Source organism: Melospiza georgiana, chromosome 10 (genome assembly GCF_028018845.1).
Source record: "Melospiza georgiana isolate bMelGeo1 chromosome 10, bMelGeo1.pri, whole genome shotgun sequence".
In the NCBI taxonomy this organism is placed as follows: Eukaryota; Metazoa; Chordata; class Aves; order Passeriformes; family Passerellidae; genus Melospiza; species Melospiza georgiana.
In genome coordinates this window covers 679,858-692,278 of record NC_080439.1, presented here as the reverse complement: position 1 = coordinate 692,278, position 12,421 = coordinate 679,858, and the positions used below count along the sequence as shown (strand labels likewise).

Sequence of the window (12,421 nt, the reverse complement as noted above, 5' to 3'; positions counted from 1 at the left end):
GGGGGACCCTCAAAAGGGAATGTTGGTACAGGCTCAGGGACCCCCCAAAAGTTTTATAGGCCAAGTTGGATTTTGTGAATTCCCTCCAGCTCTCTCCTATGAGCTGCTCCTCTCTATCTGTGCATCTATTTTAGGATGAAGTTTTCACTTCAGCACAGATGTTCAGAACAGGGTTTTGTGCAGTAACGATATGTTCACATCATTTTCCTTTTTGCACCAGAAACCACGAGCTGAGGAGCTGCAGCCAGCAGCAGCTGGCAGAGCTGGTAAGAGGCACTCTGGGCACATTTCCCCCCTTTGCCAACGGCTGCCGATGCCACGGGCACGGTGGGCACAGCCAGAGCCCTTGGCCACCGCGAGTCGGGGTCTCCCTGGCTGTGGTGGCGCTGCCACCCCTCAGGGCAGAGCCAGCACCCAAAACGCCCGGTGCACCCAATATCTGGAGCAAAACAACCCTCAGAATTATTCTGCTTCCTTCTTCCTGCAACCATTTCCTGCCCAGAGAGCAGAGGTGATTTGAACTCTCCCCAGGTTCCTGCTCCTCCCTCCCTGAAGGCCCAGAACCTTCCCCCAGCTCAGAAACGCCTCCCAGCTGCAAACACAGGTGATCCTTGGAACAAAATCCGTTTATTTTTCTTTTCACCACTGATACAGTTGTCATTGCTGCTCCCGTGGTTGTCATTGTCCTGGCACTGGCCAGCGAGGCGCCACATGCCCAAAGGATGGCAGGGACACCGAGGTGCCACATCCTGAGGGGTGGCGGGCACAGCGAGGCGCCACATCCCCGAAGGGCGGCAGGGACACCGAGATGCCACATCCCGGGGGGGTGGCAGGGATCCGAGGTGCCGCAGCCGCGCTTCCCGAGCCGCCTCGGCTCCTTCTCGTGGCCCTGCTCGGCACCCCAGCTCTGAATCCTGAATCCTCCGGCAGCGACAGCCCCGGGCAGAGCTGCTGCTCCGCGCCCTCTCCCTGCCCTGTGCCCGCAGAGCCCTGGGACGGACCCGGGACAGACCCGGCCCCAGGGCCCCGCAGAGCCCCGGGACAGACTTGGGGGCCTCCGCAGCCGAAGCTACAGAGAAAAATCGAGCTGGACTCTTTTTGCCAGTTCTGAACACCGGCGCTGCTCGACACGCTGTTTGCCCTTGGCAGCCGAATGTGGGGATAAATGAGATGCCGGTGCCATCCTGAGCATGGCACAAAGGGAATGCGGGGGCCGGGGTGCTCGGCCCCGAGGAACGGAGTGTCCAGGTGTGCTGAGCTGGGGAACGGGGCCAACAGACCTGTCTGGGAAAGGCCGGTTCGTGCTGGGGGTCACAGGAGACACCCGCAATCCCCCTGGAAAACAACTGCCCCGAGGTGTTTCCTTCAATCAATTAAAGTTGTGACGTTGTGATCAAAAATTTTGATAATCAGTGATTTGTGGGAAACTGGAGGAACTGCAACACGTGGCAACAGAGCTCCCTCTAATGTCAGCTGCTGCCGGGCTGCACTCACCTGCAGCCCCATTCCGTCACCTCCCTTCCCAGTTCCCTTCGTTCCCTGCTCCCCCTTTCCCTGCACCCCCAGGTTTCTGCTCCCCACCCCTAACCCAAACCCCAGCTCCCCTCACTCCCTTCACCCTCAATTCCCTGCACGCCCAGCTCCCTGTTCTGCAGTTCCCTGAGGATCCAGCTCCCCGAGCCCCCTCATTCCCTGTGCCCCATTCATTCCCTGCAGGGAGGGCCTGGGGTCCCAGTGTGTCCCTGACCCTCAAAGGTGTTGTCACAGGAGGGTAACAACAGCGGGGGCTGATTCTGAGATCCTGGTGCTTTGCATTTCCCCCCAGGATCTAACAGGAATATCCTCAACAGGTGGCATTTTAATACACATCTGTGGGTGGAACGTGCTGGTGCAGAGAAGCCCCAGTACCAAATAAAATAAATTGTGGGCAGTCCCACAAGTGCACAGACACGTTTGAGCCTACGTAACGCAGTGGAGCCGCTTTTAACCTGGTAGAGGAAAAGATAATTAAGAAAGAGAACTTTTATTAGGGCAATTTCACTTTATTTTTTCCATACAGCAAGGTCAACTATAGCAGTAATAATAAAATAAGCATAAACCCAAATTGCAGCCCAGGACAGAGTACATAACTGGAGCAACTACAAGCAAAGTAAGTCTGTGGTTACGTAAGAGCAAACCCAAGCGCGCCCGTCCTTCCAGCAGATGGCCCGGGGGCTGCAGCTCGTTAATTCATTAATTCATTAATCACTGACTGTGGCAGCTCCCAGCCCTGGCACCACAGCACGAGCGGGCTCCTGCACGGCTTCCATGACAAGGGAACCTCTCCCAGGCTGTTCCTCACCTGCTGAAAGAACAGGACCCCTGCGAGAGAACACGATCCCCTACCCTACAGCTACGGGTGCTGATCCGTTTGCCTGTCCATGGTTGAACTCTGTGAATGTCAGTACTTGTTTTGAAGAATCTTTTTTTGTGAACAAGAAACCACTGAAATTGTCAGAAACTGGTTTGAATAGCATATATCTTTAATATATTTTGATACTTTAAACATGCAGTAGATTTTGAATAATGTACGGAATATCTGAGCCATGATTCCCTGGATGGGCTGAAGTACCTGCGTTTTTTTTTTCTTTTTTTCCTTTTTTTTTTTTCCTTTTTTTTGTTTCTTAATGATTTTCAGGCAGATTTGACCCAGTGGAGCTTCTGTCAGTCATGAGATCTCGGAAGGATGGCAGATCTTTCCAGCTGAAAAAATCCTGGCAAACTACAAGCTGTCCACATAAAGCAAAGCAACTTTTTGGAAGGGGGATGGAGTGCTAACTCTGTGCCACTTTTGCAAGCAATTTTGTTCAGCCTGTCATTTTATTTAGCCTTAACAAAACTCCTTGTAATTATAGACATTTTTATTCAAAATAAGATCTTACTATTATACAGGTTTCTCTCTTTTTTGACTATATACAGAAGTGCAAAAAGTCAACCTTCGCTCTCGACGTCCCAACTGCAGCATAATCAACCCTCAAGAGTTTGCACACACACACTAGAATTCTTGTTACGTAAACTTTGAGTATTTGGATTATCAACAAAAAGTCCCTTGATCTATTGATTATGCAGCTTATTTATAACAAGGCCTGATATTCAGGGATTTCAAAAAATATTTAAACAATATTTTAACATTTGAAATGGATACAGTAGAAAATAAATTTTAATATCTAGGAACTAGATTTTTTTTTCTCATAATAACTAATTACAAACAAAATAAATCATCAAAATATTACTCAATTGTCTGCCAGGATTGTTGCCATAGCAACAACTTAACTTCTTACTTAGCAATGATTATATAATTATAAGATATCCATATAAAAGATCTTTGTTCTTTGAATGAAAACTAGACAAGAACTAACAATGACTGACATTCTTACATTGTCGTATTAGATCAGTAAAATAGAAATCATTTAGTTAACAATAATACGAATACTCATAAGACACTACATATAGATTCCAAACTGAGTATGTTATGAAGAAAACTACTTTTTTTTTTTTTGTATTTTGAAAAAGTCATCAGTAAACTCTAATAAAACAAAATTCTATGAACTGAAATGGTATCAACTGGTAATAGAAAATGAAAACGAGCTAATAAATGTAAGAAATAAAAACTACACTTTTAACAAGAAAAAAATAAGTAAATTCTCTATGGTAAGTCACTACAATAACATGTGAAGTCACCTATACTTTCTTAACACGATTGAAATTACATTGGTATGGGTTTTAACCCGTAATGTAATAATCTAAGGCTTTAATAGATGTACAGTACAATCAGGAAAATCAACACATCATTCTTATCTATAAAGCATCTCTCTCAAGCATAAAAACTCGCGGTAAACTCGGAGTATGGCGAGTTCTAGAACCGAACCCGCGCCTCTCCCTCCCTGCCCGCCCGGGGCCTGGCCCCAGGCAGCCCCTGGCTGAACAGAGCAAAAATATCCTTTACTGGCTGCAACATCCAAACCACAAAAAGGAATTCCTTTGGATGAATCCATTCTTAGAACTTGAATGCACATCTATTTGTTTGTTTTTATTTTGTAAAGGCTTTCTAAGGCTATAAGCAGTTAATCTGAACAAAAAAAAATCACATATAAAACTCACCCGAGTATTAACCCACCCAATTTCTACACTAATTAACGTCTCATTTGTCCTATTTTGGTTTGTCATGCATCTGCTGTCAGTGCTTCTGCGTCTTTGTTTAGAGTCGCCGCGGACGCGGGACTTGATGAATTAAAGTGAAACCCATCTCTGCAAAACATTTATAGTCCTTGTGACTCGAGACAGAGGCTATAAATAGAGCAAAAGAAGTTCCTCAAACATTTGTTACTGTGTCTCAGAAATGGCTTTTCCCTTTGCAGATCACCTTATACAGTAACTATGCATAAATACGACATACAACGCCTTGGGAGAGTTTATAGGTAATATTGTCCGTAAGGGTTATGCACAGCTGGAGCATCTCTCTGCTGCTGCCCACTGGCTGTGAGGAGCAATTGGCCATTTCTGAGACAGCTTTGGTTTGAAACAGAATGGTGCCCTTTGACTGATCAGTACTCATCAAGTCAGTGAAAACGTGGTTCTGAAAATAACACTGTGGAAATAATACTCTGATGGATGTACAGTCTATGGCACTTCATGAGAATCCTTAACAACGTGGTACTTAAAGCCATTGATGTGCTTTAAAATATACACAGTTGTGGTTTTGCTTGGCACATTCATCTCTGTCAGATTCCTCTCTTCTCATTTCTTACAATCTATTACATTAAAAATATTACTCTTAAACAAAAAATTACTGTGCATGCACGCTCTCGTCTATAATGGCAATTTTAAATACAAGGTGCACCTTCGTTATTTGTAAACCTTGAAAGAAATAAACTTACTTTAAAAAATTATATCTTGGTCTACAGACGTACCAATACATAATAGATGTCTGGTTACAGCATCGTCGGTCTTTCGGGCGGCGTGGGGAGAGCCCAGCGGCGCCCGGCGGCGCCGGGAAAGGCGGACGATGCTGCGGGCCGGACGAGAATCACCTCAGCACAAATACCAATTCAATGTACAAAGTAGATAGGCAACAGTGTGCAGTGGAGTCCCACGGTCTCGCTTCGTCTCGTTAACATGCAATGTGTGATGTCACTGCTGAGGGGTTCCCAGTGCTGCTGGACAGTATTTACATACACTATGGCTAATGAGCTCGGCCTCTTCCCACCCCAGTCCGGCCTCTTCGCCGCCGATACCATCTGGGAAGGGAAGAGCACAAAGTGTTCTGGGCACAGCCAGGACTGGGTCACTCACACCAGCCCCAGCTCCACACAGGGGCTGTGTCCCTGCAGGGCAGCAGAACCGTCCCATCCCACTCGAGGCATCCCACCCACCCCAGCCCGTGCCACCCACCCTCCCTGCATCACTCCAGCACTTTAACAATGTCTATGCTCAGCTGAAAGGAGCAGCTGTGGTTACAAACCCAATGTGGCCAAAGGGTCATTCCTCACCCTCAGAAATAATTCCATTATGGCCAAGGAATTCAATAAAAACACGGCAGGAATGGAGCACAGGAGAGAGGAAGGTAACACAAAAGAGGAACCATCCTGGGATGGGATGGCTGCACGGGTGGGAATCTCACAACAACAGGAGAATTAAGTGTTTCCAAACCCAGGAAATGCTGGAGTTCCAAATTTTGAGATTTAAAAGCCATGCTTTCTGAAGAGAACCTGATGGAATTGTCTTCCCCCCAAGCATGCTCTCAGCTCAGTGCTGAGGTCACCACAGACAGAGCATAAACCTCTGTGAACCCTGATTCTGCTGGGCGGGCATGTGCAAACTAACACATGATGTGGCCACTGGTACCCGTGGGATCTCCCCCAGAGAGGAATGGCCCCTCAGGGGTCAGAGCCTCCACCCCCAGAGCTTACTGGTTTTATTAGAAAGAAGTTAAAAACATTCTGTCCCTTACAGCAACAAATTGCACACATAAGAGTAAGAAAAAATACAGCAACAACTCATTGGGAACTTACTGTTTGATGACCAAATGTCTACATCTGTGTAACATACTTGTGGCTAGTCAGATGTTCGGCAGATATTATGGGTATCTACAGGTAAGAAATGTAAACAGTGAGTGACAGGTGCAATGAGCCCATCCAGAGGCACAGCATTTGCTACAGAACATCAGTTTGGGAAAGGGAGGATCAGCTGTGAGTCGGTGGATTTTATATTGTAACTATGAGTTAAAGTCAACTGAAGTACTACAATAGCAACTTATAATTGGAAAACTGGGTTAAGTACTACTGGACAAATATAAATAATTAATACTGGTTGTTCAGGAAATAGGAGAAGTTAACATCTACAAGTCATGCAGTGCAGTAATTGAAAATAGCCCTTTTTGTTGGCCTACACAAAATTCTGTGCTTTCAGTGTCTCAGATGATGAACTCTACAGTGGCCTCGGTTCAGTGTGATTTTGTGAAGTGTTCACTGCTGTCGGTGTCCTGGGGTTTGAATGCCAAGCCTGCGATGCCCTGAGCTGGTGAAGATGCCCGGCACAGAAGGGCTCTGCCCTTGCCGCAGCAGCGCGCGGAGCGGCCGGCACGCAAAGCCTCCCCAGCAGGGAACAACCCCAAAGGGCTCGGCTGCACACGCAGGGCTGAGCACGGGGCTCCCCTCACGGGCCCATCTGCCCAGCGTGCCTTTAACAATCCAGGATTACACAGAGTGCCAGCAGTGCCACTGACGGGTGACGCTGCGCCCTGGCCGCGGGTCACAGGGACGCTGCAGCGCCCAGGGGAGCAGACGTGCCCAGGCACAGGGAACTGAGCTGGGGCCTAGGACACGGCGTGGATTTGCACAATCCCACATGGCCGTGGCACTTGGAAAGACCCTTTTTGCTGACGGGCACCACGGCTGGCCTTGAATCTGCCCAGTAAAGAGAACAGGGGTTTCTTCTCAGCTAACTCACTGCAGGTCCTGCTGCTGTTTTCCACCTGTGTGCCCTCTCCTCCCCTGGCAGCGCACACATCACAGCATTGCCAACTCCACAGAAATGGGCTCGGAGCAGAATGAAGCTTCTCATACCATGTTTTCCTGCTGCTGCAGGACAGGCTGCGGCACCCGACTGGAGCAGCATCAGGGGCAGTGCTGTCGAACAGACCAAGGACCTTCCACACCAGCCCGGGCAGATGAAGGGCCACATCTTTATAAGCCTTTGGCATGCAGGCACACGGCATTGGGTGGCATTAAATACCTTCAGCATTGCTCACAGGGTATATACATATATGGGCATATATGTATATATGGAGGTTTGGCTGCAGAACTGCACTAAGGGTGTTATGAGGCTCTGGGGAGGAAAGGCATGAAATGACCAGATTCTACAGCAGGAGGCTTTCCCTGTGGTCTTCCTGGGAAGTGCATGGTTACTAACAGAGAGAGGATTTAAAAATAATTATTTTTTCTGTGGCTTGTCTTGTTCTAACAACCCTCAGGACATGCACAGTATACAGAGACACACTGAAAGTAATTGTCTGGTGCAATAACTACAATATTAAGAGACTTTGGGCATACAGGAGGTTGCTTGCTGAGGTGGCACATATGCAGAGGTAGCCCCACCTATGAATTAGCTTTTCACAACACAAATTCTTAGGCCAAGTTTAAAGCCCTGTTCATTCAGCAAACATTTCTCAAGAGAAGAACGAGCTAGCTGCTGAGCAGACTAATCTGGGCTGGTTTTGGCATTCTACAATATCCAGGTCCCTTTGGAGGCTCGGGATGTGCATGCCTAGGTGTCACTGCAATGATGCCATTTGGAATTGTATTTTTGAGAGATGAGGAAGCAGACAGGTTAATGAGGGATGTACAGCTGGGGCAGCACAAAATGGTAGTGCTCAACAGGTAAAGGTGCAAAGGCTCGAAGCCAAAGGCCCTGGGGCTCACTCTGCAGCTCTGGCTGTCCTGAGCCAGGAGCAGAGTGCATCAGGTAAGCCTGCCTTAACACTGACATTTACCTGCACAGGAGCACACCTGCACAACGCTGAGGAGAACCTGGAGCTCCCTTCTCTAAAGGGCACACATGTGATCCCACAGAGCTGGAGGCAAGAACTGTATATCAGACCAGGACTGACAACTTCCTGACATGGACAACTAACTGCCCAGCAAATCTCAAAGAACAATTAGCTTTTAGAAGAGGAACAGGAGGCTCTTTAAAACGTTTTTATTGTTTCAGCCAGGTGTTGTGCAGAAATCTGCTTTTCTGACAGCGTCCTGTGCTCAGGTGCAGCTCCAGCCGCTCCTCTGGCCCAGGGACTCATCTTTAGAGCACTGGTTCTGGCTTTCCTGGCAGGACTTCTAATCACTTACGTGGTAAAGCTTTACTCTCATGTTCCTGAAATACATCCAAACACGGCAATGACTGGGGTGCCTACTGAGAAACAAACCCAGACTCTAATGGGCATTTTCTTATCTGAGCTCTGTTCAGAGCAACAGGCCATTCCAAGGAGAATCACAAGGTTGCAAAGAAGGCTTCAAGGAAGCCTTTTTGTGTATGGCCCATGCTCACAGGGTTTTGTTTTACGCTTGGAAGAGGAGAGTCAGAACATGTTTGGACTGCTAAACTCACACTGTAAGAACCTGCAACCCCTCTGCACAAAGATTCCCCTGGCTTTCCCTGAGTTCTGCACTGAAAGGAGCTGTTGGCTCCACAGAAATGGAAATAAATCATGGGTTTGTGTATTATCCCTTGCTCTTTGCATCCCTGAGAACAGAAATAAGCAGCGTGGCCTATAAATGTCAAGACTGAGTCAGAAACTCTATTGTCAATTATTTTTAGCATCAGAAATGGAACTGCAGCACCTTTGGAGCACAGCTAAGGGCTGATTAGGCTGTGCTGCAGCTCTCTGAGAGAATGTGTAGGCCAACAAGAGGTCAGATCCAAACCCCCATGCTCATTAAAGCACCGATTTCGAGTTGTCTGTAAGGAACAAAGCTGTAAATTAGCAAACCTGGTTGGCTGTGGCTGTTGCAGCGAAGGGAACACTTGTGGCAGATGTTGTTGCTGCAGACACAGTGGCTGGCGTAGCACCGTGCACCATGGGAACTTTCGGAAGGAAAATCAAATAAGCAAACGTACAGAAGAGTGTAGCAGTATGGGACCAGAGCGACACGTGGGAGGGTCATTGAGCATGGTTTACCACAGCAGAAAGCCCGAGACACCATTGCCAGCGCGTGACATGCAACCACAGTGCAAAGCAGGACAGCATTCCAGGAGGGACGGGAGGGAGACGGAAGAGAAAAAAAAAGGGGAAAATGCTTGTTACCATCAAATCAAGAAAATCGACACAAACAAGCTTAACCATTTCAATATGAAAAACAACTGGAGAGTTTTTTCAATGCCCTTACATTTACAAATTTTTGTCCTTTAGAAATTCAACCCAAATATTAACTGCTAACAGAAATTAATCTCGTAGAAGGACAGAATACAGCTACGTGGTTATGGTAAGATACAGTCTTTAGTTAACACAAGATAGGTTCTAAACACTGGAACTCATAGTCCAGTCAAAATCCACCAAGGAACAATGTGCAATAAAAAACTGCTGTACAAAATTAACATCTAGGTGTCCGTGTCAATTAAATAAAACAATCACATTTAATTGACAGGTGTTAGTGCAGGAGGCTCGGGGAGATGGACTGGCACGAGCGCTGTACATTAAATCTAGCAGTGGATTTTGAGGGTCTGTGAGCTGCACCACAGGTTTAAGATAATCAAGAAACAAAGCTGGCACCTACCAACACTTGTAGCGGGTGTCATGCACAATATTGAGCCTGCTCATCATGCATTGCAACAGGAAGGTGGATTTGGAAAGGGAAAAGAATTAAAACAACCCATCACACGTGTAATTAGAAATTTCATTGAACAAAGAAGAAAAATTGTTATTACGGGCACAGCGGCATGTAACTGTCAGCACAATCAAACCACACAATAGCACAGTGATCCGTTAGAACGAGGCCTCGGGGACAGGTGGAGCTGTGCTGGGACCCTGCTGGGCCCTGCATGGCCAGGAAAGCGTTCCTCAGCTCTAACTCGCAGCTCCTGGAACCTTCCTGCCTTGGGACACAAGCTTGTCTTCTCAGATCAAAAGAGACGCTTCCAACTCACCCTGCCTGCTGCCTGCAGTCCCCAGTGCAGGGACCAGGGACCAGGCCCTGCTGCCCTTGCTGGAGCCAGCCAGGCAGATGGACAGTGGGACAGAGAGAGCCTCTCCTCTCCTCTCCTCTCCTCTCCTCTCCTCTCCTCTCCTCTCCTCTCCTCTCCTCTCCTCTCCTCTCCTCTCCTCTCCTCTCCTCTCCTCTCCTCTCCTCTCCTCTCCTCTCCTCTCCTCTCCGAATGGTCCCTGTGCCCTGAGCAGCTCCCAGTGACACCCCACAAGCCCTGCTCAGCCTTCTGTTCTACACTGCAGGATGTATTTTAAGCTGCTGGTGCCTGGGCTCACAGCCCCAGCTCCCTTCAGGCCACACACCTGCAGAGTTCTGCCCTGCAACCAGAGCCACAGCAGGAAGGTGTTTTTAGGATCATTCTGGCATCATTTTAAAGTATCACCAAGCTGGCAATTCTCTTTCTGTTACACAGCAAAATGCCTTCCACCAGACTGATCTCACAATCTTCTATTTCTGCTTCCAAGATGATAAACATATACTGATCTTCCAGAATATTCATTTTAATAAATTATTTACTTTTTAATTTAACTAATAGCATTTATTAACACTGTTAATGATGAGTGACACAGCAGAAACGGAAATAACCTCTGAACTCTGGGAATGAGGTTGCAGTGGGAATGGAAACACATCCTAGCATGCTGGCAGAGGCAGCCAGGCAAGGCTGCCCCTGTGACATGCCAGGATGTACTGGGGACAGGAAACGGCCCCAGCCGTGATGCACAGCCTCAGGAGCATTTCACTATGCAGGGGAGAAGTCAGGCCACTCTAATTACTGCTGGGGCCAAGGTTATCCTCTGTCACTGCTGTATCTGTAAGGCAAGGGCATCATCCTGTTCCCTAATTACTCCTCCGTGTCGTGGAAGAGACTGAGCACACTGGCAAAGAAAGGGTAAAGGAAGGGCGTCTCTCCTGACCTCCCCTGGCACAAATCACGGCTGAAGCCAAGGGAATCACCCACAAGATTTAAAAATGGAGCAGAATTTGGCTAAAAAGTACAAACAGTAAGCAGAACTGCTTTCTTGGTCCCTCTTGTGGGCTCTCCGTGGCATTAATGGGGTTTCAGAGCAGAAGCTCTGAGCTGTGGCTCTGCAGAGGTGCCCCATGCACACGGCTGTGCACCCTGCAATGGTCCATCACCCCATGCACAAGTGTATGTTACACCTGCTACACATGGGCTGGGTGTTACAACCACTCTGAAACATCCCTGTAACACTCTTCAGTGAAAAGCTCCAAATTCCAGTCTGAATGATCATCATTAACATTATGACCAGTGCCCACAGTTTTGAAAGGGAATTAAAGCAAATGAACATGAGGAAGAAAGTGGAATGCTTGCTGGGGTGGCATAATTCCCAAATACAGATATTATGCTTTATGACCCTCTTACCAGTAATAAAAATAATTTTTGCTATGATCCTAATATTCAGCTTGACTTCAGACACTTTGACTTACTAATGAGAACACATGAATAATGAATGTTCACTTTCAATGTTCCCTGGCTGTTCGGCACAAGGCAGATTTTTAATTTGAGGATGCTCCGACTTAAATGGCCACAACTTCATAACCAGATTATTTCTGCAACACAATAAAGCTATTTCTATAAATATTCTAGGTTTACTGTTGTTTTAATGAATTTTTTCTCTTTTCTCCCTTGTATTATCCCCCTCAGTCTATTTTTTCTAACGCCTAATTAAAAACAACACTCCAGACAGCTCACGCACTCCTGTGGAGGCGAGCAGTGGTGTGTGGCCCTTCCCTCCCCAATGTTTTGGGGGACAGCAGTGGTTTTGCACAGGCCCAGCGGCCCCAGGGAGGGAAGTCCCTTTAGGAAAGCCTCTGGGCACTGTCCCAGGCAGGAGCAAGGGAGTCTCTGGTGCTAAAGCTGCAGTAATTGAACAAATACACAACGAGTTCACATGACACAGAGGCAGCTGCAGCCTTTCCTCACTGGCTCTGGGGTTCAGCTGCCAGTGCAACCCTGCCCCTTGCAGCTGCACCACCCCACTCCTGGGAGCATCCTGCCAACCTGACCCCATGCTCTGGAGGCTCTGGCTTCTCAAGGCCAGCCTGGTCACCTGGGGACACACCTGGGGCAGAGCAGCTGCACTCACACCCCTGAGGAGAAGGGAGCTGAGGCACAGCATGGCCCCAGGCATGGGGCAGGATGTCACAGCAGCCCCAGGAGCACT

General features: G+C 47.8%; 1 protein-coding gene across 4 annotated transcripts in view; it reads right to left on the bottom strand.

Moving 5' to 3' along the window:
* Nucleotides 1-2,027: 2,027 nt before the first annotated feature.
* MBNL1 (muscleblind like splicing regulator 1) overlaps nucleotides 2,028-12,421 on the bottom strand; it is a 45,283-nt gene continuing 34,889 nt past the window's right edge. For 2 of the 4 annotated variants that reach the window (XM_058030778.1, XM_058030780.1), the window contains 4 exons: nucleotides 9,807-9,842; nucleotides 9,023-9,117; nucleotides 6,051-6,125; nucleotides 2,028-5,276 (listed from right to left, as the gene is read on the bottom strand). In XM_058030778.1, coding sequence (XP_057886761.1) covers nucleotides 6,069-6,125; nucleotides 9,023-9,117; nucleotides 9,807-9,842 — 188 coding nt within the window. In that variant the 3' untranslated portion in view covers nucleotides 2,028-5,276; nucleotides 6,051-6,068. The remainder of the gene's footprint in view (nucleotides 5,277-6,050; nucleotides 6,126-9,022; nucleotides 9,118-9,806; nucleotides 9,843-12,421) is intronic. The other 2 variants (XM_058030779.1, XM_058030781.1) reach the window with 1 other exon arrangement.